This window comes from Panthera pardus, unplaced genomic scaffold, assembly GCF_024362965.1.
Source record: "Panthera pardus isolate Hobbes unplaced genomic scaffold, ASM2436296v1 HiC_scaffold_17, whole genome shotgun sequence".
NCBI classification, from domain to species: Eukaryota; Metazoa; Chordata; class Mammalia; order Carnivora; family Felidae; genus Panthera; species Panthera pardus.
Window position 1 is genome coordinate 147,912,182 of NW_026526732.1, and position 25,898 is coordinate 147,938,079.

The 25,898-nt window shown below is 53.2% G+C and overlaps 5 protein-coding genes across 8 annotated transcripts; 2 read left to right on the forward strand and 3 right to left on the reverse strand.

Annotated features, from left to right (window-relative positions):
* Positions 1–30: 30 nt before the first annotated feature.
* On the forward strand, positions 31–7,541 carry RGL2 (ral guanine nucleotide dissociation stimulator like 2). The gene is given in 19 exon segments (XM_019456747.2): positions 31–144; positions 351–472; positions 474–551; positions 1,846–1,929; positions 2,188–2,366; positions 2,485–2,535; positions 2,624–2,921; positions 3,194–3,445; positions 3,531–3,634; positions 3,732–3,816; positions 3,919–3,987; positions 4,184–4,258; positions 4,847–4,879; positions 5,002–5,123; positions 5,221–5,316; positions 5,415–5,526; positions 5,641–5,931; positions 6,612–6,726; positions 6,856–7,541. Coding segments are annotated over 18 exon segments (2,337 nt in total). The 5' UTR covers positions 31–144; positions 351–391; the 3' UTR covers positions 7,068–7,541.
* A 654-nt stretch (positions 7,542–8,195) lies between these two features.
* On the reverse strand, positions 8,196–9,920 carry PFDN6 (prefoldin subunit 6). Of its 3 annotated transcripts, none has more exons than XM_019456766.2 (5): positions 9,883–9,920; positions 9,363–9,511; positions 9,044–9,114; positions 8,831–8,955; positions 8,196–8,593 (listed from the first exon to the last, which is right to left on the reverse strand). In XM_019456766.2, the coding sequence occupies exons 2-5, from the start codon at positions 9,424–9,426 to the stop codon at positions 8,464–8,466; spliced, it is 390 nt and encodes a 129-aa protein (XP_019312311.1). In that variant the 5' UTR covers positions 9,427–9,511; positions 9,883–9,920; the 3' UTR covers positions 8,196–8,463. The 3 variants fall into 3 exon arrangements, with proteins under 3 accessions (XP_019312311.1, XP_019312310.1, XP_053761121.1); XM_019456765.2 differs by lacking the exon at positions 9,883–9,920 and adding an exon at positions 9,660–9,773; XM_053905146.1 differs by lacking the exon at positions 9,883–9,920 and having other exon boundaries at positions 9,363–9,645.
* WDR46 (WD repeat domain 46) lies at positions 9,758–18,018 on the forward strand. Its single transcript, XM_019456756.2, has 16 exons — positions 9,758–9,855; positions 10,056–10,236; positions 10,342–10,554; positions 10,664–10,744; positions 10,885–10,997; positions 11,117–11,204; positions 11,371–11,432; positions 11,715–11,819; positions 11,908–12,058; positions 12,181–12,316; positions 12,510–12,609; positions 16,559–16,872; positions 17,021–17,115; positions 17,290–17,385; positions 17,534–17,647; positions 17,745–18,018. The coding sequence occupies exons 2-16, from the start codon at positions 10,168–10,170 to the stop codon at positions 17,844–17,846; spliced, it is 1,839 nt and encodes a 612-aa protein (XP_019312301.1). The 5' UTR covers positions 9,758–9,855; positions 10,056–10,167; the 3' UTR covers positions 17,847–18,018.
* A 261-nt stretch (positions 18,019–18,279) lies between these two features.
* On the reverse strand, positions 18,280–20,202 carry B3GALT4 (beta-1,3-galactosyltransferase 4). Of its 2 annotated transcripts, none has more exons than XM_053905145.1 (2): positions 20,081–20,202; positions 18,280–19,726 (listed from the first exon to the last, which is right to left on the reverse strand). In XM_053905145.1, exon 2 carries the CDS (start codon positions 19,701–19,703, stop codon positions 18,552–18,554), a length of 1,152 nt encoding a protein of 383 aa, XP_053761120.1. In that variant the 5' UTR covers positions 19,704–19,726; positions 20,081–20,202; the 3' UTR covers positions 18,280–18,551. The 2 variants fall into 2 exon arrangements, with proteins under 2 accessions (XP_053761120.1, XP_019312304.1); XM_019456759.2 differs by having other exon boundaries at positions 19,909–20,176.
* A 446-nt stretch (positions 20,203–20,648) lies between these two features.
* On the reverse strand, positions 20,649–25,799 carry RPS18 (ribosomal protein S18). Its single transcript, XM_019456762.2, has 6 exons — positions 25,700–25,799; positions 25,132–25,230; positions 21,265–21,351; positions 21,079–21,180; positions 20,889–20,980; positions 20,649–20,766 (listed from the first exon to the last, which is right to left on the reverse strand). Exons 1-6 carry the CDS (start codon positions 25,700–25,702, stop codon positions 20,691–20,693), a joined length of 459 nt encoding a protein of 152 aa, XP_019312307.1. The 5' UTR covers positions 25,703–25,799; the 3' UTR covers positions 20,649–20,690.
* Positions 25,800–25,898: the final 99 nt, after the last annotated feature.

Sequence of the window (25,898 nt, forward strand, 5' to 3'; positions counted from 1 at the left end):
CGGGAGGGCCCGGGAGCCTGGCGGGGGGGTAACGGGGGTGCGGAAAAGCCGAGGAGGGGACTCGGTCCAGGGACTCGTTTGGGGACTGGAGACCGACGGGAACAGCGGCCCGGGACCCGCGCTGCTCCCACCATTCCCGAGCAGGTCAGAGCCAGAACACCCTGTGACCCTGCCCGTTCCCGTACCCCCTCATCCCCCAAATGCACCAGGGCCCCCCATATTCCACTCCTATGTTGCCCCCCCCAGGACCTCCATACGGTTACCTAGGCACCCACCCGCGTCCCTCTCCTCCCCGATTCCCCGCGCCAACCTGACTCTCCACCTGCCCCCCTCCCTCCGTTTCTCCCCAGGCGCCCCCATGGCCCGGCCCCGCTGATTCCTTCACTCGGCCATGCTCCCGCGGCCCCTGCGGCTGCTTTGGGACACGAGCCCCCCCGGGGGAGTCGTGCTGAGCAGCTTCCGGAGCCGAGACCCCCGAAGAGGGTGGGGGCCCAAGTGGCCAGGGCGTGGGCGGGGGGCAGGAGGAAGAGGAGGAGGAGGAAGAAGACGAGGTGAGACGCGGGTGGTGGGAAGTCGGGGAGGTATAAATTTCGGAGACTCTCCACCTTTCTCTGGTGTCTGTGTGTCCCTTCATCTCTTTCCCTCAGCCTCAGTTATTTCCGCGCCTCTTGCTGGGTGGCTGCCTGTCTCCCCGCTGCGGGGAGTCCCGGAATTTCTGTGGCTCTCTGTGGCAGTGTGACTCAGGACCTGCCCGCAGGAACCTTCCCTGTTACTGCCAGAGCGTCTGGCTCTCTGTCCTGCGGGTCTCAGGCTCTACCTGCTTATGCTAGAGTGTGCCTGCCTCTTTGGGCATTGTGTCTTGGTCCCTGTCTCCCTCCTTGTTTTTGTTTGGCGGGGAGGGGTTTGTTTCCACAGTAACCGACTCCTCTGACTCCGGGATTGGGAGGGAACTGTTCGATTTTGTGACCCCTCCCCCTCTCCTGCTGGGCAATGAGTGGAGGCGGGAAGCCCAGGTTCTCGGACTTTGGAGGAAAGATCCCAGATTGAGTGTGTGTGGGGGGCGGTAACCAGCTTTCCTCCGGGACTAATGGTGGTGGCCAGAAGTAGGATTCGGGGCCTCAGGAGGGGCCAGAAATTGGATTCGGGGCCCCAAGGCCCTGGACTCCTGGGTCCAGAGACTGGGTGAGGGCAGGGTGACTGGCAGGGCTGGTTTTTCGGGATCGGTTGGGGGAGGGGCTGGGGCCACGTGACTCTGAGTCTGCGCCCCCCCCCCCCCCCCCCAATCATCCCAACTTCCCCTTCTCCTTCCTGTACTGGGATTTGAGCCGCCACCTCGAGGGGGTCTCCAGCATTGAGGGACCAGGGGGAAGGGGGCTAAGGGGAAGGACTAACTCTTAGGGCTCGGTCAGTTCCTGCGGGGGAGGGGGGGAGGGCGGAGCTTGCGGCTGTGCCTGTGACTGAGGTTCCAGCTTCTCAAGGTCTCTGCCTCTGGCTTTCTGCCTCTCTCGCTTCCCCTTGCACCTTGCTTCTGTGCTGTGTTGGGGTTCAGCTCTGGGGGGAAAGGGCCACAGCGGTCTCCAGGCCCAGGGTTCGTGCATTCCACCCACCTCCCCACTGCCACCCCCTCGACTCCACCGGGCCCTGAGGCGGCTTGGGGGGGGCTGTCTGGGCCCCAGTGGGGGAGACCTGGGGTCACCAGCCCCCCCCACCCCTCGCACTCGCTGGTACTGTCCCCCGCCACCACAGGTGAGGGGTACAGAGGGAGGAGTAGGGCCTGGGGGTGAGGGCTGGGGCCTGTGGGGGGTGATGTGGGATTGTCTGACTTCCCCTTCCTTGCTCCTCCAGGCCCCTGTGTCTGTCTGGGATGAGGAGGAGGATGGTGCCATATTTACTGTCACAAGCCGCCAGTATCGGCCTCTTAATCCCCTGGTGAGACCCTGACTTTGGCTTCTCACCTCTGACCCATCATCACCACCCAGCCCCCTTTCCTCTGGCCAACTTTTTGGCCAGAGTGCTAAGTTGGAGGTCTAGAGACCTGGACTCTGCCATGTGACTTAGATCAAGTCTTTTGCCCTCTCTGAATCTCATATGACGAGCCTGGACCATCTCCTAGGTCTGGGATTTTCCCCAGAGATCTAGGGGCAAAGGTGAAAAAAGGGTCAGTAATTGTCCTTCTGTCTCCAACAGGCCCCAACGCCTCCCCCGCGTTCCTCTCGAAGGCTCCGAGCTGGCACTCTGGAGGCCCTGGTCAGACACTTGCTGGATGCTCGGACATCAGGGGCTGACGTGACCTTCACATCAGCTTTCCTGGCCACCCACCGGGCCTTCACCTCCACGCCTGCCCTGCTAGGGCTTGTGGCTGACAGGTCAGGGTCATAAGGGACCAAGATGGTATCTGGCTTTCTAAAGCCAGAAAATCCCACCAAAGTAGTCAAAGCCACTGGGGGTCGGGAAAAAATGGGCAGATAGAATCTCTTCTTCCAGGCTGGAAGCTCTTGAATCTCATCCTACTGATGAACTAGAGAGGACAATAGGGTGAGTGACCCCGACTGTTAACCTCACAGTTCCCTCTGGCTGAGCTGCAGCTTGATACCTGACCCCTGGCTGCTTCCCCTTCTCCCAGGGTAGCCATCTCTGTACTGTCAACCTGGCTGGCCTCTCACCCTGAGGATTTTGGCTCTGAGGTCAAGGGTCAGCTTGACCGGCTTGAGAGCTTCTTGCTTCGGACAGGGTATGCAGCAGGGGAGGGTGTTGGGGGGGGCAGCGCTGACCTCATCCGCAACCTCCGGTCCCGGGTGGACCCCCAGGCCCCCGACCTTCCTAAGTCCCTGGCCCTCCCCGGCGACCCCCCTGCTGACCCCACGGATGTCCTGGTGTTCCTCGCTGACCACTTGGCCGAACAGCTGACCCTGCTAGATGCGGTGAGACCCTGACCTCTGACCCCATCCCCCCCCCGCCCCCTTACTAACCTCTCCCTCACTCCAAATCCTTTCCATGCTTCCAACCCTTCCTGATCCAGCTCCCAGCTTCCTCTGTCCACTCAGTTTTGACCTTTCTCCCTTTCCCCTTGATTGTTACCCTTCATACCCTGTGCCCCTTTGGTTCCTTGGCCACCTGAGATCCTCACACTTTTGATATTGGAAGGCTGACCTCACTTGACTATGAACCTTAACCTCTGACCTCTGCCCTGCAGGAGCTGTTTCTCAATCTGGTCCCCTCTCAGTGCCTGGGGAGCCTGTGGGGTCATAGAGACCGGCCAGGACATTCCCACCTCTGCCCATCTGTCAGAGCTACTGTCACACAGTTCAACAAGGTGGCAGGGGCTGTGGTCAGCTCTGTCCTGGGGGCTACCTCAACTGGAGAGGGGCCTGGAGAGGTGACCATTCGGCCACTCCGTCCTCCCCAGAGGGCTCGGCTCCTGGAGAAGTGGATCCGTGTGGCAGAGGTAAGAGAGAGGCTTGGCCTCGTTGGGGACCCTGGTGTTGAGAGAGAGGTCCCAAAGCTCTGGCCTGCCTCTGTGACCCCCACAGGAGTGTCGTCTGCTCCGAAACTTCTCTTCGGTTTATGCTGTTGTGTCGGCCCTGCAGTCCAGCCCCATCCACAGGCTTCGAGCAGCCTGGGGGGAAGCAGCCAGGTGGGGAGGATGGGGCACTGGCCTGGAGCTGAGGGCTGGGAAGAGGCGTGGGGGTGAGCCTGGCCCATCCTCAAGGTTGCTGCCTTCCACCCCTCAGGGACAGCCTCAGAGTCTTCTCCAGCCTCTGCCAGATTTTCTCCGAGGAGGATAATTATTCCCAGAGCCGGGAGCTCCTCCTGCAGGTGAGGCCCTATTCCCTGGTGTTCCCAGCCACCCCTGCTCCCCGTGCCACACGTGCCACACCTATATCTCCTTGTTCTGTCCCCTCCCTCCCCCCCACCCAGGAGGCGAAGCTGCAGCCCTCTCTGGAGCCAAATTCCAAGAAGGCCCCGAGGTCTGGCTCCCGGGGTGGGGTGAGTGACCAGTTGTGGGGTGGTTGTGAAGGAGTAAGGAGTGTGTGGGGGGCAGCAGACTGAGGGATGTAGAGGGGAGGCATAGCGGGGTGGGGGAATTAAATTTGTCCTTCAAGACAATGGGATAGGAAAGTGCAGAGCAGTGGAGAGCTCTCAGATCAGGGGCGGGGGGTCTAATCCTGACCTCTGACCTCAGGGTGTGGTCCCATATCTTGGCACCTTCTTGAAGGACCTGGTGATGCTGGATGCAGCCTCCAAGGATGAGCTGGAGGTTGGTGGTGTGTGTGTTAATGTGTGCATTGTGATGAGGGAACAAATGGGCCTCAGGGCCAGACGGACCTTCCAGAAAGGTGCCGTGGGGTGTTAGCGCTTGAACTCCAGGGCTCGAGCCAGATTGCCAGAATTCTGGTTCTGTTACTTTGGCAAGTTGCTTGACTTCTTTGTGCCTAGTGATCTGTAAACAGGAAACCAGTGACAGTGTCTATGTCAGTCTGTTATTATGAGGATTAAGTGAATTAATGTTTGGCAAGTGCTTAGAACATGCCCTAAATGTAAGCATATGTAGCATTTATTAAATAAACAAACATTGAGATCTCGGGCAAGTTCCTCATTCTCTCTGAGCCCTGATTTTCTCATCTATGAAATGGACACCCTTTCTACCTGTGACCATTCAATTTCAAGGGTAAAGTAGGGGGCTTAGGGCATGACGGGAGTGAGGGGGAGCCAGGGAAAGGACGGAGAAGTCAGAGGCCTAGTGAATGAAGTGTGTGTGAGTTGAATGTGGATGTGTGTGTGCTTGGAAAGGGGTAGTCTGTCTGTGGCAGGGTTGGGCTTCACCCCATCCCCATTATTTTTGCAGAACGGATACATCAATTTTGACAAGCGGAGGAAGGTGAGGGGAGTGCATGGGCCAGATGCTAGACATCTCTAGTCATGTCCCAAGAAGGGGAGGGAGATGGGGAAAGTCGGGGGTCCCTGAGTTTTGGCTCCTGCAGACTGTGGGCTCCTTCCTAGGAGTTTGCTGTCCTTTCGGAACTGCGGCGGCTCCAGAACGAATGTCGTGGCTATGACCTCCGACCTGACCCTGATATTCAGCGGTGGCTACAGGGGCTCCGGCCACTGACAGAGGCCCAGAGGTGACTGGCTGGGCAAGGTTGGGACTCCAGGGCTGGGGTTGAGTGTGGGGATCGGTGTGTCACGTCCTGACTTCTGCCCATTTCCCTCCCTTCACAGCCATCGAGTGTCCTGTGAGGTGGAGCCACCTGGTACCAGTGACCCTCCTGCCCCACGGGTGCTTCGGCCAACGCTGGTCATCTCACAGTGGACAGAGTGAGGGAGTCCGCGGGTAGGGGGGGTAGCATCTTGGGGAAGCTACTTGGGAGAAGAGCCCTTCTTCTTCTGACCCTCCCCGTCTCTTGCCACTCCAGGGTTCTGGGCTCTGTTGGAGGTCCCACCCCTCTTGTCTCCTGGGACCGGCCCAGCGTCGGGGGAGGTGACGTACCTGGAGCCCCTGCCCCTCTGCTGACGCGGCTGGCCCAGGTGAGCCCTGTTCCCGATCTCTGACCTCTGACTCAACACTGAACCTGCCCTTGTGAATGTTTCTTGCTTGACTTCTCTGCCTTCATGCCAGTCCCCCATGTTGTTTGTCCCCAGCACATGAAGTGGCCGTCTGTCTCATCTCTGGACTCTGCCCTGGAAAGCACTCCATCTTTGCACAGTCCGGCTGACCCCAGCCACCTCTCTCCCCCAGCGTCCTCTCCCAGGCCTTCTCGAGGTCACCGCCGCTCCGCCTCCTGTGGCTCCCCACTCAGTGGGGGTGCAGAGGGGGCCTCCAGGGGGACTGGATGTGGGGGAGGGGGGCCTGGGCCAGGGGCCTCTGATTGCCGAATCATCCGAGTCCAGATGGAGCTGGGGGAAGATGGTAGCGTCTACAAGAGCATCTTGGTGAGGAAGCTGTGGGCTGGGGGTAGGGGTGAAGGATGATGCCTTGTGGGGCTACAGGTGTTGTCTTAGGTTTGAATAGCCAAGAAGAGGATGATTCTAGTTTTAATTCTGACCTTTGGTTATGGCAGCTGTTTTCTTATTTTTTTTAAGTTTATTTATTTACCTTGAGAGGGACAGAGAGAGTGTGCGCACATAAGTGGGGAAGGGACAGAGGGAAGGAGGGAGAGAGACGGGGAGAGAGAGGGCATCCCGAGCAGGCTCCATGCTGTCAGTGCGGAGCCCAGCTCGGGGCTTGATCTCAAGAGTCGTGAGATCATGACCTGAGCTGAAACCAGGAGTCGGATGCTTAGCTGACTGAGTCACCCAGGCTCCCCAAGGTTATGGCAGCTGTTTTATTTTAAAGGCTACTTTGCATTAGCTGCTGCACCTTGAATTTTGGTGGCCATATTAGATTTTCAGAACCAACGGCAGTTTTGTCATAGGGAAGCAGCCCTATTTCACTGGACACCATGGAGTATAGGCTTGTGCGGTACAGGGAACCACCGTATAGGGTTTCCCTGTTCATTCTAAAGTGTTTGACACCGGTAACCATTTTTGGTTGGGATCAGTGGTTAGAACTGAAAGGCTAGAAAGCAGAGGTGATGGCCAATTTATTGTCCTTTTGGTCTCTGTCCTGCCAGGTGACAAGCCAGGACAAGGCTCCGAGTGTCATCAGTCGTGTCCTTAAAAAAAACAATCGTGATTCTGCAGTGGCTTCGGAGTATGAGCTAGTGCAGCTGCTACCGGGGGAGCGAGGTGAGAGGCCATGAAGGAAGTCAGATTTGGGCGGAGAGGGATGCCCAGCAGTGGGAAGGCGTCCACAACCAGGTGGTTGTGGGGGGAATGACCATGTTTGTTCTCGACACTCCCTCTCTGAACACACAGAGCTGACCATCCCACCCTCGGCTAACGTCTTCTACGCTATGGATGGAGCTTCGCACGATTTCCTCCTACGGCAGCGGCGAAGGCCCTCTCTTGCTACACTGGGTCTCACCAGCAGCCCCTCTGCCTCAGGAACTCCCCCAAGTGAGGGAGGAGGGGGTTCCTTTCCCAGGATCAAGGCCACAGGGAGGAAGATTGCCCGGGCACTGTTCTGAGGAGGAAGCCCTGCCGGCACAACAGAACTCATGGTGGCCATAGCAGATGTGGGTAGCCATCCTGAATGGTGGCAGTCATGTTGCACTGGGAAGAAACCCAGAAAGGTGGCCAACCACCCTGGGGCAGTGAAGTGCCACTGGTTTACCAGACGGCTGAGGGATTCAGCTTTGGGGGAACTGGTAATCTTGGTAACCAAGTTGGATACCTGTGTATAGCTCCCTACTTTCCATGAATGCGGCACACAGCTAGTGGTAGAAAATGGAATCGGTTTCTGATTCCTGACCACATCCTAGCATGCCAAGGGCCAAGGAAAGGCCTGCAAGGAGGGAGAGAAGAAAAGCCTAGAGGCTCTGAGCCCTGGGGAGAGGGGATGGCAAGAAGTAGGTTCTAGTAGGAGTTCTTTTTCCTACTGTGGGGTTTCCCGTCACTGTGACAACACTAAGATAATAAACCAAAACACTACGTAAATTCTACTCCCTTGTCGTTGCAGTGTGTATGGTCTAGCTGCTGGGAGTGGGGGTAGAGAGTTGGCTGAAGGTAGACGCCAAGTAACAAGAAAGAGGCCAGTGTTTTCTCCCCATTTCTATCCCATTGCTGAGAGTGAGGTGTTGGTGAAAACAGTTTCCTCACAAGTTTTTGTGAGGAAATTGCTCCCCAGCAACCCCTCCACCTCAGTCCTTTTTGCTCTTAAGTTTTTCTCCGCAGTTGTCACAGACCCATGTCAAGTACCACCCACCCAATTAAAGTGATCCATATGAAGGACAACCCCCGGTTGAAAATTTGTAAGAAACAATTTTAGGACAAAGAAATGGAAGAACAACTCTGTGGATACTGTCTAAATTTGGAGCATTCCATGTTGGGATTTCAAATCCATCTAAGCTACATTCAAACACATTCCAGAAAGAGACTGATGAGAGATGCCAGGGCTATTTGGAAGATGGCAAGAAATCATAGCAAGGAGGGTCACCACATTTCACCCTGCGGTCTCAGTTTAGATTACTGTGAGTCTGGCAATTGAACTGACATTCCCAACAACTGTTGTGATGCAAATGCCCTTCCCGTGTTTCTTAAAGGGGTTTGCCACCCAAGATAGGGGAGAATTCAGCGTTGCACATACAGGCAAGAAGTAGGTTTGAGACATTTCAGATTTTACTCTCAAGAAAGAAGAAAGGATTACTCTGCCACAGAGAGATTCCAGTTACAAGAATTTGGGACCTGAGGGAGTAATATAGGTGGTGTATATATAAAGTGAAAGGGGCCTGGGGGACGGACGGGAGACAATTATGACAGAAGTGGCTGGTCAGAAAACAGCCAGGTGTTTTCACATTTTATTAGCTACAGTATAGACCCTAGAGCTGCCTCATTCCCTCCCCTCCCCCTCCCCCCACCACGGGGTCAGGCCTTCCCAGAAGCCCCTGCCTTGGCTGCCTGGGCCCGCTGGAACTCCTGCTGCAGCTGAGCCAGGGTCTCCCTCTGTTGCTCTGACTGCCGTTCGAGGTCGCGGAGCTGCGATTCATATCGCTTACTGAAGAGAGGCAAGAGAGACAAGCAAATAAGGAGAAATTAATGGGACTTACTAAGGAAGGTGATGAAAGCAAGGAAGAGATTGATGGGGAGGAACTTTGAGATCTGGGGGAGGGTTTGGAGGAACTGGACAACCGGGGGGAGGGGGGGGTACTCTGGAGCTACACTATAATGGTTTTGGAACACCTCTCCCCCAGCCCTGTCGGGTGCATTGCAGGCTGGTGGAAGAAAGACTCACATTTCAGCTGTGATATAGTCCAGCCTCTTCCCCACTGTGGCGCGGGCCTCTCCCAGCTCCTGTTTGACCAGCACAGGACCCAGAAGTTTAAAGACCACGTTGGACCCATCTAGCAGGGCCAGTTCCTGGTGGAGGGATGGGACATAAATGATCAATCACTGCCAGTATAGGTCCCTCCTCGCCCCCCCCCCCCCCCGCAAATCCCTCTCTCACCTCCTTCACAATATTATTTTCTGTTAGTTGCGCCTCAAGCTTCTGCCGCCCTGACATGGATTTACTCAAGTCTGAGGGTTGGGGGGGGGAAACGTTTGATTAGCAACATCAAATGTGCCGCCTGATCCCAACGCTGGAGAGAACAAAATAGAGCTGAGGAAGGAGGGAAGGACGGGGCGGCTGGTCAGTGGGTGGGGAAGAGCATTGAGATGGGGGAAGGAGCTGCCCGCGGGGACTCGGGCAGAAACATTATCTTGGTTTGGCTCTGGACTGTGAGTGAAGGGATTGGGGCGAGGCCACACCGACCCTGCTCCCTTACCCTTCTGTAGCTGCTGATACTTCTCCACTTCTCCCTGTAGCTTCTTCTGGATTAGCTCAGCCATGGCGGGGACGAAGGCCTGCGGGGAGCGGGAGAGGGGCGCAGGGTCTCACTCTGGGAGGTACTCAAGCTCCCCTTTCTGGCCTGGCCTGCGGAAATGACAGCACTGTTGAGAGACACCCTCCCGGGGCACCGCAGCCTCTCCCCGTCCCGCAGAGCCACTCTATCCCGGTCCCAGGGGGAGGCGGCTGAGGCTAAGACCCCCAAACCCCTCAACCGTAACCCAGCCCTACTCACGTTCTCCCTTCACTATTACTAAACCTGGAAGTAAACAAAGGATGCTGGGAAAAGAGGGTGCCGGAAGTTGTCCTCCTACGCATGTCGGGAACTGTAGTTTGGGCAGGTTTAATGAATGGTGTTCCGCCAAAAAAAGACTGGACTCGGGAAGGTTTAGGCAAGATGGGGAAACGAAGCCGGAAAGAGAAACTGTATTGTTTCTTGGGCCCCAGCCTCAGATTACCTTTCATTCATTACTCGGGCATAAGCTGCTGCTAGAGAGAGAGAGAGAGAGAGGAGAGAGAGACAGAGACAGAGAGAGAGAGGAGAGAGAGACAGAGACAGAGAGAGAGAGGAGAGAGAGAGCGCGCGCGCGCGCAAGAGCCCTCATTTAAGATGGCGCTTAGAAGGCTTCAGATCTGGTACGGCGCTGATTGGATGAGGGCCGGCCGACTTCCGGGAGTTTCCAAGCCGACTGTGAGACAGCTGAGAGGAGTTTTGCACGTGGATCGTCGTTCGGGTGGGCTAGATGGAGACAGTCCCCAAACCGAGCAGAGATGTCCCGCCCAAGAAGAACAGACTTCAGGCCAAGAAGAAGGTAGAGACCTCCCTGGGGTGGAAGAGAAGTTTTTAACTGTGGGGTCGCGGGGGGCGGGGCGCGGCGCGGGCTGCGGAGTGTTAAGAGCTCCTGCTCTGCCCGTAGAAACCCCGGAGGTACTGGGAGGAAGAAACCACTCTGACCGCTGCTGGAGCTTCTCCGGGGCCCCCTGGTAACAAGAAAAGGAATCGTGAGCTCCGCCACCAGAGGCCAAAGAACACTAACAACCCCAAAAAGTCTCGGTTCTCCAGAAAGCCTCAGCTCCCGAAGAAACCCCGAGAGCGGAGGAACCCGGGGCCTCAGCGGAGTTTGTCCGGGGTGAGCCTGGGACCTGATAAGGTGGTGGGGCAAGTCGCCTTGTACGTTACGCGTGCGAGGGTTGGGGGTCAGCCCTAGCCTGTCTTCTAATTATTACCTCCTTCCCCAGGCCCAGGATCCATTTCCAGGCCCTGCCCCCGTCCCTGTGGAGGTGGCTCAGAAGTTCTGTCGCATTGACAAATCCAAAAAGGTGAGGACCAGCCAGAGAGTGGGGAAGGGTTGCAGCCCGAGAGTATATGAGTGGGGATGGAGGGGGGCTGTGTGGCTCTCGCGGAAGCCTACATAATGTCCGGTTCTTCTCTCACCTCTCCACCACCAACGATATTATAGCTACCGCATTCGAAATCCAAAACCCGAACCCGACTTGAAGTGGCTGAAGCTGAGGAACAGGAAATAAGCATTAAAGCTGCTCGCTCTGAGCTGCTTCTGGCTGAGGAACCCGGGTAAGTGGACTCTCGTGTGGGCCTCCCCAGGCCCTGCTTTATGGGGCTGTCCCTTATCATTTTCACGCTGGTACACCCACTTCATATTAGGAAGTTTTACTGCTAATACTCACTCCTAGGTTTCTGGAAGGGGAGGATGGGGAAGACACGGCAAAGATACGCCAGGTGGACATTGTGGAGGCTGTGGATATTGCAAGTGCAGCCAAGGTGAGTCTGAGATTGGAAAAGGGGCTACTGGCTACATTGGTGGTGCAGAGCAAGACGGAAGTGGGGACTACAAGAGGGAATTATTGAAAGAAGCCAATTATTTCTTGACTTTCTCTCTCTCTCTCCCCCCCCCCCCCCCTTTTTTTAATGATATTCCCTTTCCTAGCACTTTGATTTGAACTTGCGGCAGTTTGGACCCTACAGACTGAATTACTCCCGAACTGGAAGGTAAGGCTGGATGTCAGTGACTCTTGAACTAGGATATGGTTGCATCTCCTTAAACACTTCAGCCATGTTCACCTCAGCCAGGCCAGTGTATGTTTAGGCCGATGATGGGCATGGTGGGGTGGGGGGGGGGATGGGGGGGCGGTCCTGTGATTTGCTTGCATGTGAGGTTGAGCATGTAAAAATGTCTCATTGGAGAGGAGGGGCTGGTGTGGGGCAGACCTCAGATGGTCTGAGTCACGGTGCTTCCCTGCACTGACACTGCCTGTTCCCCACCTCTAATAGACACCTGGCTTTTGGAGGGCGCCGGGGTCATGTGGCCACCCTTGACTGGGTAACAAAGAGGCTCATGTGCGAGATCAACGTCATGGAGGCAGTGCGGGACATCCGGTCAGTGGGGGGGCGAGGCATCCCATTCTCGATTGAATGACGGTCCCTTGACCCCTGTCCCACTGAACCACTCTTGCCTTCCTCCCAGGTTTCTGCATTCAGAGGCACTGTTTGCCGTCGCTCAGAATCGTTGGCTTCACATCTATGACAACCAGGGCATCGAGCTCCACTGTATCCGCCGCTGTGACCGTGTCATGCGGCTTGAGTTCCTGCCTTTTCACTTCCTTCTGGCCACGGCCGTGAGTGGCAATGGAACACGGGGACTGGGCGGCAGCCCTTGAGAAGACTGCTTCTTCTCTGGGATCCCACTAGAAGGACAGAGGGCAATCAGGACTCATTCTGATCTCTCTCTTTCTCTCAGTCAGAGACAGGGTTTCTGACCTACCTGGATGTGTCAGTGGGAAAGATCGTGGCAGCTCTGAATGCTCGGGCTGGACGGCTGGATGTCATGACTAAGAACCCTTACAATGCCGTTATCCATCTCGGACACAGCAACGGTTGGTCTCTAGCTGAGCTTTGACTCTTTGATCATCCTGACCTGCTTTGCTTCTATATTTGCACTTTGCACATCCCTTTAGATAGCCCCTATTCCTCTCTCTTGATACCTTTTGGCCTTGAGACCCCATCTTTCCCAGGTATAATCCCCGTAGCGCCTGTTGATAACCTCAGTTCCTCTTCTCTCACATCCAGGGACTGTGTCCTTATGGAGTCCAGCCATGAAGGAGCCACTGGCAAAGATTCTCTGTCATCGTGGAGGGGTCCGGGCTGTGGCAGTAGATTCTACAGGCACGTAAGTCACTTGTTTGGTCATGAGGTGCTGGGGAGGTCGCCGCTGGGTAGAAGAGTATAGAAAGCAGTATGCCTTTAGAAGCATAGACTTGCAGTCAAGCTGCCCAGATTTAAATACTGGTGTTAGCCACTGACGGGCCACGTAAGCATGGGCACACTCCATAACCTCTGTGTGCCACACACTCTTTCGTCACCCCAAGAGTGGGGATGAGTATCTAGCTCAAGCGGCAGGAAGCTTTTTCTGTAAAGAGCCAAATAGAAAGACTTTAGGTTTTGCTAGCCGAGAGGGAAATTCGAGCATGTTATGTAGGTACTTAAGAGAAAACAAAGCATCACAAATTTTTAGGCCATAAAACTTAGAATATAATAATTGAATATAGCATTTTTGTAACACAGGTCTGATGGGAAGAACTGGATTCCTCTTTTTGAGGATAACATTTTGCTCAGTTAAGGTTAAAAGTTACAGTATTCTAAATCATCAAACTCATTTGTAAATGCTTGTTAGCATTGATCTGGGAAGAGATTTTACCTATTTGTCTTTGAAAACCTCTTTCACACAGATCGTGAGATAGGTGGCGCTTGAAACGTTGTCCAGTTATAATGGTATCCTTGTGAGTTGTGGTGTGCCCACAGTGGTGCAGAGATGAGATGCCATACGTGGTGTTGGTGTTGACCTCTCTCCTGTGCTCTTGTGGTGCAGAAGCAGCCCCAGAAGAAGCCAATGAAAGCATGTGGTTGTGCTCCAGTAAAACTTACTTTGCAGACACTGAAATTTGAATCTCCTATGACTTTCACCTGTTTCAAAAGGTTTTTTATTTTTTTCCTACTACTTAAAAATGTAAAAACCATTTGGAGCTCCAGGGCTGTACAGAAGCAGGTGGTGGGCTGGATTTGTTTGGCGCATGGGCTGTAGTTTGCCAAGCCCTGGGCTTAGTTCATAGGCTGTCACAGGCGGCCCGTATCAACACGAGTTAAAGCCTGTAGGGTTTAGCGTGGTGCCCAGGGAGTACGGAGCACTGGCTTTCACCACTGGCATCCTTGAAGATGATCGTTCTCCTGAGTTCTGGCTGGTGATGTGAGGGGTAGGAGTAGGGGGCCTGCTTCGAATTGCTGCCTCTCCTGAGAGTTTGCAGCTGCCCAGCTGTGCTGTCTGATTCGTACATATGTGTGGACCTGGTGCACTGTTTTCCGCATGAGTTCCCTCTAATGGGATCAGTGGATGTTCCTCTTAATTCCTTTCATTGTCAGGCACTCACTGGGCACCTGCTGCGGACTAGGCTCTGTGCTGAGGTTCTGGGGGTACAAGGGTGAATGGGCTGTTGAGCCTGTCATGGGGCAGTATTCTACTTTATGTTCAGAAACGGGACTGTGGTTGATGGAAACGATTAGCCAGGAGACACGCTTAGTTCCTACTAAGTTGTCTTCTGTTGCCCCAGATTTAATGTGTCCATCGCGGGATAGGTCACCCCACTCCCCAGAGTTCCTCCAGGCTTGCTCCCTTTCTGCCACACTTTCCAGTCACCCAGAATTTGACTGGACACCTCCAGCTAGCTCCATTGCCCTGTGATCTTCAGCCATCAGTAAGGGCAGGAACCAAATTGCTGTTGACTGGGTGCTTTCTGGGTGCCCAGGCTCTACTGCTTGTTTTGGTGGCATCCTCTCGTTACTGCCCACACTTCCCTGTGAGGTCCTGGCTGCTTTCCCCTCAAGGGCCTCTCTGAGGTCCATTTCTGTCCATTCTTGCTGCCTCTTATTGAACACATGTGATATTCACAGACACTTTCCAGCCTCTGATTGTTCCTCCTGCTGGCAAGTCCTGGGTGCTGCTGGCAGACTAATCTGCTTTCCTCCTTTTACACTGCTGCTCAGGAATCTTGTACATGAAATGTGAACTCCATCACTTTATTTTCAAATGGTTTCAAAGAAAGTCTGTAAAAAAAAAAGGGGGGGGGGTGCCACCTAGGTGGTTCAGTCACTAAGCGTCTGACCCTAGCTCAGGTCATGATCTCACAATTTGCAAGTTCGAGCCCCGCATCAGGGTCTGTGCTGGCAGCTCAGACCCTGGAGCCTGTTTTGGATTCTGTGTCTCTCTCTTTCTCTCTCTGCCCCTCCAGTTGCATGCTTGCATGCTCTCTCAAAAATAAACGTTAAAAAAAAATTTTTTTTTTAAGTCTGGGAAAGGAATAGCCCAGTAGTCCCCAACTTATAAAAACTTTTCAGATGCTCAGACCCCCTTGCCCTCCCGTAGTTGTACCTTAGGGGCCGAGAGATATGCTTCAACCATTTTTACTCTGTATTTGTGCCAGTTTGGCTTTAGGAGAATGCTTTCTGTGGGCCATTGAACCTATGTTGTCGTTTGCCTTCCCTAGACTGCTTTGGTCAGCTGCTGCTGTGCCCGAGGCCTAATCACGTAGTTTCCTGAGATTTGGTCAACACCTTGAGTACAGCTCTGGTCCTTGATCTTGGCCCAACTCTGCTTATCTCTGGTCCTTCTCAAGAGCACCTCAGATAAGCCACAGGGGCTCAAGATGAGGCTTACTGGCTTCCTGGAGGCATTCTGGAAGCTGGCATTAGGACTGGATGGGATTCTTAGAACTAGACTGTTTTCTGCAGGGTTAGTAGCATGGTAGTGTAGCCTGGATGCCCTCTGGTCAGTGGGCTGGTATTTGTGCAGGGGATCCCAAAGGCAGGTATGTGTGGGGAGAGAAGCCAGTATGTTCCCTTGAATTGTGGGTTGACTGAAGGGTGTGACCTGTGTCCCAGGAGCCCTCCGTAATTCCTGGTTTGCATTGATGGTCTTTCCATCTGATGCAGCTGGGGCCCTGATTGTCTTGTGAGGAGAAGTGTCCAGCTGGGCCTCTATTCAGCCCCATCACTAGGCTAGTCCCTTTCATAGGAGTCCTTTGGTACCCTCTTCTTTGGCTCACAGCCAAGGCTAAAAAGAGAGTCTGTGGCCCCTTAGCAAACTTACATACCCTGGCCTGGCTGGTCGCCCTTTAGCCTCCCTCTCTGAGGAACATCATGAACATAGAAACTCCAACCTTGGAAAACAAACTACAGTGTATGATTCCTTGAGAGGATTGCCCTCCCTTTTTCCAGGGAAAGAGGGGGTGGGGCAGGGCCTCCTAGCTTATTACTTCATTACTTCCTAAGGTTTTCTCAGGTCCTCACAATCTTCCAGTTGTGGTCTGTCATTGCTGGAGAGCAGTGCTGGGGACTCTGGGTCCTCAGTCTGAGTTTAAAGAGCCCCTGCTGTTTGTCCCCTTGTGATCCTCCTGACATTTCCCACTGATCCCAAAAACAGACCTCTGCTTCCATTTCACCATCTCCACACTGATATTAATTCATTTGTACTTGCTATATGTTTCTTGAGAATGACCTAGAACAGCTCCTAGAGGTCCTCCCTGATCACTGCTGTTGATCCTTCTCTTTGCTGAGCCACTGTACTCCCTGTGGGTACAGTGGAACATCTCATTTAGGTACAGATGGGTGTGTGCACTGTCCCTTTGATTAAGACAGCAGACACTAATGGGGCGCTTGGGTGGCTCAGTTAAATGTCTAACTTTAGCTCAGGTCATGATGGTCTGTGAGTTTGAGCCCCGCATTGGGCTCTGTGCTGACAGCTCAGAACTTGGAGCCTGCTTAGGATTCTGTGTCTCCCTCTCTCTGCCCCTCCCCCCTCACATTCTGTCTCTCAAAAATGAATAAACGTTAAAATATTGAAAGAAAAAAAAAAGAGGGAGAAGAGACACTAAAGAGACAGGCTGGACTTGAATTCTAGCTCTACCATTCACTCTTACTTGATTATCTTCCTCTGAGCTTCAGTTTCCTCATCTGTAAAAGGGAAATAAAAATTGTTTCTCCCCACCGAGACTTTATGCTTGCACTTGGCTATAGACCTGCACAGTAAGCCCACACTGCAGATTAATTGACCTCCCCGTCTCTACTAGGTACATGGCCACCTCTGGCCTGGACCACCAGCTGAAGATCTTTGATTTACGAGGGACGTTCCAGCCTCTGAGTGCTCGGACCCTGCCCCAGGGAGCAGGGCATCTGGTCTTTTCCCAGCGGGGACTGCTGGCTGCAGGCATGGGTGACGTGGTCAACATATGGGCAGGGCAGGGCAAGGCCAGCCTGCCCTCCCTGGAGCAGCCTTACCTCACCCACCGGCTCTCAGGCCACGTGCATGGCCTTCACTTCTGCCCCTTTGAAGACGTGCTGGGGGTGGGGCACACTGGGGGCATCACCAGCATGCTGGTACCTGGTGAGTGGGCCAGAGGATGGGGTCCAGTGAATGAACTCTGGATGGAAGTGTGGGTTGGCTTGTGATAGCCAGGAGCAAAAGGGCTTGGTTGGGCTGGAGCGGCTGGACTTGGTTCTGTTTATAGCTCCATGCTTCTCCCTCTTTCTAGGGGCTGCTGAGCCCAACTTTGACGGCCTGGAGAGTAACCCTTACAGGAGCCAAAAGCAGCGCCAGGAGTGGGAGGTGAAGGCCCTGCTGGAGAAGGTGAGCATGTACCTGCATGTGGTTTGGGCTGGGGGTAGGAAAAGCTCCCCATGGCCCCGGGGGTCTTGGGAAGAGTGGGATTCAGCAGCCCCCTGGCTTCCGTCCCTCTTTGGATCATCCTCCTGTGGCTCCTATGGCTCCTTACCCATTCCTGTCCCTCCGTGACACCTCCAGGTACCTGCAGAGCTCATTTGTCTGGACCCACGAGCCCTGGCAGAGGTTGATGTCATCTCTTTGGAGCAAGAAAAGAAGGAGCGGATAGAGAGGCTGGTATGAATCAGGCCCAAGTGCCCAGGCCCTTCCCCCCTTCACAGCCTCCCCCGTGCCATGTCCCCAGAAGTACGGCACAGCACATGGTACTGCCACGGTTCCTGGTCTCTGAGGCTCTTAGGGATTTTACCCTTGTCTCCTCTCTTAGGGCTACGACCCCGAGGCCAAGGCTCCTTTCCAGCCAAAGCCAAAGCAGAAGGGCCGCAGTTCTACAGCAAGCCTGGTGAAGAGGAAGAGGAAGGTCATGGATGAGGAGCACCGGGTAAATGACCACTGGGGGGGGGGTGGACCAGGTGTCCCATGGGCCTCTGCCCTTGCCAGCCTGCCACTTCTCACCTTGCCGCCCTCTCACCACCCAGGATAAAGTCCGACAGAGCCTTGAGCAGCAGCCGCAGAAGCAAGAGAAGAAGGCCAAGCCCACGAGGGCCCGACCATCTGCCCTGGACAGATTTCTGCGCTGAGCCGTGCCCAAGGATGGGCCTGAGAGCAACACTTTCCCCCTCGACCGCCCGTGGGGAAATGACCCTAGTCCTTGGAATAAGGAGGGGGCAGTATGCCCCTTCCCCAGCTGGGTAGGGACAGCTGGCTCCTGGGCTGGGTTGGGATTAAAAAAAGGTGGGGTTTTTTGGATAATGTGTCTAGATCATTCTTAGGACCTGTTCCCCTCCCTTTGCCCAGGATGGGACTACTCTAGGATCTGAGGGGTCACGGTGTCCTGCTTCTACCCCCACCTCATATCTCGTCACTATAGCCTTAGCCTTGTTCTTTAGGGCCCTTCCTCCTCTTTCCCATGTCCCTGGAGAGGTCCTTCCCATCCAGCATGGTCTGGCAGCCTCCAGGCTCCCCAGGTATGTGTTCTTGGACTCCTGGTGATGACCACGCTGTACTCGAAGAGGTAGAAAGACAAGTTTATTGAGGAGCTTGTGCCCCTCTCCTATGGCTGGAGAGAACAACCCCAGCATTATTTTGCTCTTCCTGGTGACCATCTTTGGGGCTGGCAGGCCAGGCCCCTCGATTTCTCTATCTTCAGTGATAGACTGAGCATCTGATAGTGGAAAGTGGCCATCTGTAGCCAGCTAGGGCCCCTGCCGTGGGCTTGGACGAGAGACGGCTGTGAGGGGTGCTGGCTAGACCCTGAGCTCACTCTGCTGTGGCCCCAGACACTGTCAGCTGTGAAGCCAGGCTATTATCCGACACCGCAGGATGCCCAAGACTCCCTGGAGCCAGGAGCAGAAGGGTGCAGTCTTTTCTCCCTCAGAGCCTCCCACTAGCTTCCAGGCCTCCTGCATCTTCCAGGGGTCCAACCTGTGGGATGTCAGCAGGAATTTCCCATAGCAGCACCGGTCCAGGGGGTAGTGGGTGGCCCCAGCCAGCTTGACACAATGGGTTGGGGTGAGGCCTCCTCGTCGGGCACTTACCCCCACAAAGACATCTTCCAGTGGTAGGGGGGGTGCCCGGCTGGCCACTTTCAGGATGAGCTGCACGGCAGAAGCTGACAGCACATACCCTGTGCCAGAGGCATAGGGTGGAAAGGGGCCCCAGGTGGGAGGCCACTGCTCCTCTGATACCTGGTGTTTGCTCCCTGGTGTCCGAGAGGGGTGCACCCGCCAGTGCACACGGCCCAGGTACAAAAGAGGCATTGGCTGGCCCCTGAAGATGGACCTTTCTTCCCACTCTTCATCTTCAAACTCATTCTCTCTTGGAGGCTCCATGCTTTTCTCCCATTGTTCCCAACGGCCCCCTCGTCGAACCAGCTCCGATACCAGTTCAGGGACGTTGACAAACACGTCATCATCCGTCTTGAGGATGTAGCGGGCCATGGAGCAATGTCTGTATGCCCAACTCAGCCCGATGAGAGTCTTGAGAGTAAGGTTCCGGTAAGAGTCCCGGAAAGCCGCCTGCAAGATGTCTCCCCGAGTCGCTGCCTCTCGTGCCAGGTCGATCTCGTGGGATTCCCTGGTGGGATGCCGCAAACTTGGCTCTCCCAGCAGAAAGAGTGTCTGCACCCTGAGCCCTCGGGCTTCGCGCAGCCCGCCCCACGAAGCCCGAATGGCGTCTCTTTGGTTCAGGTTCTCTGGGGCCGTGCACACCAGTATGAGCAGGAAGGGTGGGGCGCCGGGACCCCCACATGCCTCCTCATTGGGGATCAGGAGGCGGGGCAGGGCCAGGGGCGGCCCTGGGGACGCCGGCGCCGGGAGCAGGGAGGCCAGCGAGAGGCTCAGCAGCTCCTCCCCGATGCCTGAGGGCCCGAAAAGGGTCCAAATAATCACCAGCATCAGGGCAGCAAGGAGCAGGCGCCGGAAGAGGCTGAGGGGCATGGTGTGGCGTAATCAGAAGGGACCTAGAGGGAAAGATGGGGGCGGTTAGAGTGCGGAAGCCCCAGATCTCCGTTATCCGGGTCCGTAACCGGCCACGCCTGGGATGGAGCGCGCGGCCGGGAGCGGCGTGGGGGCGCCTAAGCCCAGGAGGCGGCGCGGCCGCGGGGGTTGTGGGGTAGCACAGCCGGAGCTGCGGGGAGGTTACCTTGTCGTCGGGGCCCCGCCGCCCCAAAGCTCGGCTCCATGGCGGGGTTTCGCCACAGCGCCAGTTGCCCCTCCTCCACCCGCGGTGGCGGCTGGGTCCCGCCCTCCTCCCTCGGAGGGTGTAGTGGCGCGTGCACACCGCCTTCCCGGAAGCGTAGAGGCAAGCGAAATACCGGTGGCGGGGCCTCTGTGCGACCGCGAATGGGATTCGGATCAGTGTGCCTCGTACGCAGAGGCGGGCGCGGGGCAGCCTACCAGCCGCGGCCTCCCTCCCCAAGTACGCAAGCGCCCCCTCGCTCTGCTGCGGAGCCCAGCTCTTCCGGGTCAGCGATTTATAGGGTTGCCTCGGTAGGGGAAACTCACAACTCTCCGGATCTCCGCGGGCCACTTCTTTTCCTTAAGAAACCTAGGTTTGGTCAAGACCTGTGGTACTCACACTTGCCACACCGCCCCACGCGCTAACCCGAGCGCCTTGGTGGTCTTGAAATTGGCTTAGGCTCCCTCTCTAGGCCCAGCGTTTTCTCTACCTCACACCTTGGAGGGTGGGAACCAAAGAGGGTGCGCCACTTCTGATAGGGCGGGGAGTAGCAACCCCATTGCTTTACCCTAGACCCAGGGCACCTGGTTTGGGTAGCTGAGTGAGGCCATCAACTGAGAGGAGAAACACCCAAAGGGCCCACTGTGGTAGCTTTCCGGATCAGTGTCCCCAGAATAAAGGAGAGAACTACATACAAAGAAGACTTAGGTGTATAAACTATTTATTAACAGACAAGGTCTACAGATTTATTTCTTCTTGGACACACCCACGGTGCGGCCCCTGCGGCCTGTGGTCTTGGTGTGCTGGCCTCGGACACGAAGTCTGCAGGTGAGAAGAGAGAAAGGTCACAGGTCATACACAACATAAAGGAAACACTTGGGGGGCATAAGAAACCTCCAGGAGTCTAGGGGCAGGCAGGGAGAGGAGACTCCCATCCCACTCACCCCCAGAAGTGGCGCAGCCCTCTGTGGGCCCGAATCTTCTTCAGTCGTTCCAGGTCTTCACGGAGTTTGTTATCCAGACCATTGGCCAGGACCTGGATTTGGAAGAGCAACGTTTTACCCACTGACCTCCTAGGACTAATTCTAATGGGACACCCTGCCTTTCTCTAATCTCTCCCATTTCAATACACACCTGGCTGTATTTTCCATCCTTCACATCCTTTTGTCTGTTCAAAAACCAGTCTGGGATCTTATACTGGCGTGGATTCTGCATAATGGTGATCACACGTTCTACCTGTCAAGCAGGACAGAGGTCAGATACAGATGGCCTCCCTTCCAAGGCAGGCCCAGCCCACAGCGCCCCCTTCCTTGTCCTCACCTCATCCTCAGTGAGCTCTCCTGCCCTCTTGGTGAGATCGATGTCTGCTTTCCTCAACACCACATGAGCATATCTTCGCCCTACACCCTGAGGAGAGGTTTTGTAATTTGGGGTTGAGTCTTGATTTTTTTTTTTTATTGTTTGTAAGCCCCACTATTCAGCCTGCAACCACCCATTGCACTATACTTTTTTAGATACAAAGCCTAACCATTAAACAGAAAAGGTTTTATTCAGGAGCGGGTCCAAAAGAAAGCACATCTTTTCATACTGCTCAACACATACATTCATCAAGTGATGGCTCTTAAGACACTGCAGCAGCACCCAAGAATGGTACCTTCTAGTCTCTGCATTGTGGAGGACCAAAGGCTTGGCTCTCAACGTGGAGCAGCAGCAAGAGTAAGGACTCTTGGGGTAACAGGGTTGATCAAGGGGTGGGATTGTGGTGCTCTGGGTCTCTAAGGGCCATAGTCCTCTGGGCAGGTCACCTCATTGCAATGATTACAGTTTTCTAAGATCACAAACTTGATGGTCAGTGCTCAGAGATGAGCAGGCCACAGGGAGCTAACCACCCAAACCAAACTCAAGAAAACACACCGGTGGCATTGTGTCGGCATCAACACGGGTACTTTGCCACCCAAACTCGCACCTGAATGGTGAAGGATGGTGTGCCAGGTTGAATAGTGCCCCTCCCCTCACTCCACTGTATGTCTACCTAGAATGTGACCTTATCTGGAAAAACGGTCATTCCAAATATACTTAGTTAAAATGAGGTTAGACCAGATTAGTGCAGGCCCTGAATCCAATGACTGGTATCCTCACAAAAAGAGAGGACGCAGAGCAAAGGCCATGTAATAAGAAGAGCGACACAGCTACAAGACAAGAAATAGCAAGGACTGTTGGCAACCACCAGAAGATTGATTCCTAGAGCCTTCTGAGGGAGCTCACACCTTGATTTTGGATGTTTGGCCTCCAGAACTATAGGAATAAGTTTTCTGTTGGTTTAAGCCAACAAGTAGCTTGTTTCAGTAGCCCCAGGAAACGAAGACTTATTTCCTCTCTGTAAGAAATGACCTGGAATATCAAATTATCAGAAGATATTAAGGTCTAAGCCTCTCATTTACAGATAGGGGTGCCTGGGTGGCTCAGTTAAGCGTCCAACTTGACTTCTGGCTCAGGTCATGATCTTATAGTCTGTGGGTTCAAGCCCCGCATAGGGTTCTGCGCTGACAGTGCAGAGCCTGTTTGGCAGTCTCTCTCCCTCGAAACAGATAAATGTGAAAAAAATATTTACAGATAAAATAGTATGTCTGAGGTTTACTTTAAAATGATAGAGAAGAGTGTAGATGGAACAAGAGTTCCTATTTTTAGACGATATTCATAGGGGCTAGTAATTTTCTGCCCTCTACTTTTCAATGTTAAAATTTTTCCATAATCAAGTTAAAAAGTTGCTGTTAAGCTAAAATTTTTGAAAGCCCTGTTTGCAGACTGATACAAACTCGCCAACTTCCTAAGTTAGGACCCTAGATCCCCCTTTCTCAGCCAAGGAGACCACCTCTGCTTTCTCCATCCAGAAGAGTATACTCAGGGGACCATCACTCATTATTTGTAGCCCAATGGCCTAGACCATATAATAGAAGAGTTGGCACCAAATTAATATTACTCTCAGAAAGTATTTAATGCGGTGTTACTCATGGGACAGGACCTGAATTCTTCAAACATGGCCAGTGGGTTATTTCCCAGGTTTCCAAGTAACCCACAGATGACAGTATCACCCTGATTTAGAGGAAAGGCAGAAAACCAGCCAACCTTAAATAGACACAGCAAAAGTCTTCAAGTGGAAACAAAACACTTAGGAAAGGATCGTTGGCATACAATAATCTTATAAGGTCTGTATTATTTCTCAATATCCTCTTCTGCTTGAGTCAATTTCCATTCTTCATCCTTCCCCATCCAATTAATCTTACCATTTGTTGTTGTTGTTTTTTTTTTTTTGAGGAATCCCTCATACCCAGCCTCCACTTTCTTCCAGTTTCTAATTATTACCCTCCCCACCCCCATTCTGGATCCTTAGCAAAAGACCCTCTCCAAGCTTTAGTTCTCTCACCAAAGAGCTAGGTGCATTCGCTGGCTCTCTACACAATTAGCAAAAACCTCTGTATCGTCTATCTCTAGGAATAACCTTTCCCAGTGATAAGCAAAGTGTAGTAAGAGACTTATTACAAAACTCACAAATTACCTTTAAGTCCTTTGGTTAAATTGTTAAGTGGACTACAAACACATATTTAATGAAAGTAAATACAAAACCAGTTAATTTCAAAGAGGCAGAGAGAAAGGGATTAACACAAGCATTCCATTAGCCATCACCATCTTTTATACAGGCACATCTCATTTCATTGCACTGTGCAGATATTGTGGTTTTTGTTCTTTGACACAATGAAGGCTTATGGCAAATTCTGTGTCAAACGAATCTATCGGTGCCATTTTCCTAAAAGCATTGTGCTGGTGTCACATTTTGGTAATTCTCACAATATTTCACTTTTTAGTTAAATATTATAGTCATTATAGTGATCTGTGATTATGACTCCTTGAAAACTCATGGTTAGCATTTCTTCCAGCAATAAAGTATTTTTAAATCAAGGTACACACATTTTTTTAGACATAATCCTACACACTTAATATTGACTACAGTGTAAATATAACTTGCATACACAACGAGAAACCCAAAGATTCATTTGACTCACTTTACTGCCTGGAACTGAGCCTGCCATATACATCTCTATGCTGTGCCTGTCTGTATTCACTATCCCATTTTAGCCTCATACCAACGCTTGAAAAAGGTACTATATTTTACACCATCTTACTAGTTTCACATAATAACCAAAGAAAGCAATCTTTTTATACACCGTTTAAGAAAAAACGAAAGCTGTGCTTCCTGCAGTATAACATGAAAAAGCAAAGGAATTTGATCTGATGAATCAAAGCTAGGATATACAATTCTAAATTAACAAGTTATTTTATATTTGTCTCCTTTAAATTTTTTGAAACCAGACTACAGTATCCTGGATCCATTCCCTAACACTGCATAAATACACCAATTATGCACCAGAAGCAGGGGACTGTGAGCAAGACAGGGACTATACCCGCCCCCACGATGTCCACAGAAGGGGAGAAAACACACTCAGCCATTCCACAATTATACGTACGGGCCAAAAAATACAATAGGATAATGTCTCCATCTGGAAGGCCAGTTCATCAGGTTGGTGAAGGGAATCATCCAAGCCTGTGCTCCCTGACCTAATTCACAGCATGAACCAAGCACTTGTTCCCATCAACAGAAACAGGAAATGCGTTTCATTCACCTCTGGCATCAGAGTTAAACAACCTGCTCATGATGTAGTGACACCCTCCTACTTCCCAACTATTGGTTTCTTCATGCTGGGAATCTTGGCATTTCTATGTACCCCCCCCCCCCAAGTGCAATTATACAATTTCTAGGGTGGATGTATTCCCACAGTGATGGCTGCTGTTATGATGCACTCCTGTAGGAATCAGAAACCAAATTTAGAACAAACCTCACAAGAGGATCACGGCTGATGGTCCAGTAAAATTTTAGTGAATTCTGGTAGACAAGGGAACCCACTCCCTTTCCCCTAAAAGTATCTTGGCTTCTACTGAGACTGTTCTCTGGCTTTCTTTACTTACCTTTTAGGGTAAATGTGGCGAGGGATTAGGGGAATTAATCACTCTTTTAACCATTCTTTTGTTTTTACCCAGCTAGTTGGGACGTGTGTTTCTTCAACCCTGCCTCACTTACAGCTGTCTTAACCTAAGTATCATTTTTAGTCTCCATTCCTTACCCTACTTTACCTTAATTGCAGTGATGGCAAAGGCTATCTTCCGCCGCCCATCGATATTGGTGTTGAGTACTCGCAAAATGTGCTGGAACTTCTCAGGGATTACTAGAGACTGACAGAGATTGGGGGAGAAACCAGACATCATGAATGAACTACCATCAAACAGTAACGTTAAGCTTGTCACACAGGGAGCAACGACCCCCCCCCCCCTTCAGTTTTCTCACAACAAACTCTCCTCAGTGCTGCAGACAACAGGACATGAAGTGTTCAGGCCCAGGAAAACGCAACCTTTAGGAGGAGGGAGGTCTTCTGCCCGTTCCCAAAAGGACACTCTGAGTGGCAGACACTGGAGGTCCCCATTCACGCCCAACCTTTTCGCCGCTTTCGAGCGCTCTGGGAGGGACTCTTCCTTTGGCCCACTCCCCAGATGTCTTTAGTTATTCCCCCCCGGGGGGCGCCATCCAAAGACTCACACAGAAAGTTACGAACCCGGAGAATAGGCCGTTTCCGGCCTCCTAATAGCAGACTTTCTGTGTCCCAGTTCCGATGTCGCCAGATCCCGCCACTAACCCCAAGCTTACCATGGCGGCGGCCCCAGCAGCGGCGTGTAGGCCTCCAGTGGAAGAGAGAACGGAAGTGACGTCGTACCCTTATATAGCTACCAGACGGAAGAGGCGGAGCTATCTTGCAGGAGCGCTTCGGGAAATTGTGCCAGAGCCTGGTAGACTTCTGGGAGTCGCTATTGATGGCTACAACTTCCGGTGCTGCCTCCCTTTACAA

What these genes read in the sequence shown, in the direction of transcription:
- PFDN6 (XM_019456766.2), bottom strand. Translation starts at nt 9,426, where the DNA reads ATGGCTGAGCTAATCCAGAAGAAGCTACAGGGAGAAGTGGAGAAGTAT. An exon ending in AAAATAATATTGTGAAGGAG is followed by an intron (nt 8,956 to 9,043) that starts GTGAGAGAGGGA and finishes TCCCTCCACCAG; the next exon opens with GAACTGGCCCTGCTAGATGG. An exon ending in GACTATATCACAGCTGAAAT is followed by an intron (nt 8,594 to 8,830) that starts GTGAGTCTTTCT and finishes GCCTCTCTTCAG; the next exon opens with TAAGCGATATGAATCGCAGC.
- WDR46 (XM_019456756.2), top strand. Translation starts at nt 10,168, where the DNA reads ATGGAGACAGTCCCCAAACCGAGCAGAGATGTCCCGCCCAAGAAGAAC. An exon ending in GACTTCAGGCCAAGAAGAAG is followed by an intron (nt 10,237 to 10,341) that starts GTAGAGACCTCC and finishes CTCTGCCCGTAG; the next exon opens with AAACCCCGGAGGTACTGGGA. An exon ending in AATTACTCCCGAACTGGAAG is followed by an intron (nt 11,433 to 11,714) that starts GTAAGGCTGGAT and finishes CACCTCTAATAG; the next exon opens with ACACCTGGCTTTTGGAGGGC.
- RPS18 (XM_019456762.2), bottom strand. An exon ending in TTGCCATCACTGCAATTAAG is followed by an intron (nt 21,352 to 25,131) that starts GTAAAGTAGGGT and finishes ACCTCTCCTCAG; the next exon opens with GGTGTAGGGCGAAGATATGC. An exon ending in AGGATGGAAAATACAGCCAG is followed by an intron (nt 20,981 to 21,078) that starts GTGTGTATTGAA and finishes TTCCAAATCCAG; the next exon opens with GTCCTGGCCAATGGTCTGGA.
- B3GALT4 (XM_053905145.1), bottom strand. Translation starts at nt 19,703, where the DNA reads ATGCCCCTCAGCCTCTTCCGGCGCCTGCTCCTTGCTGCCCTGATGCTG.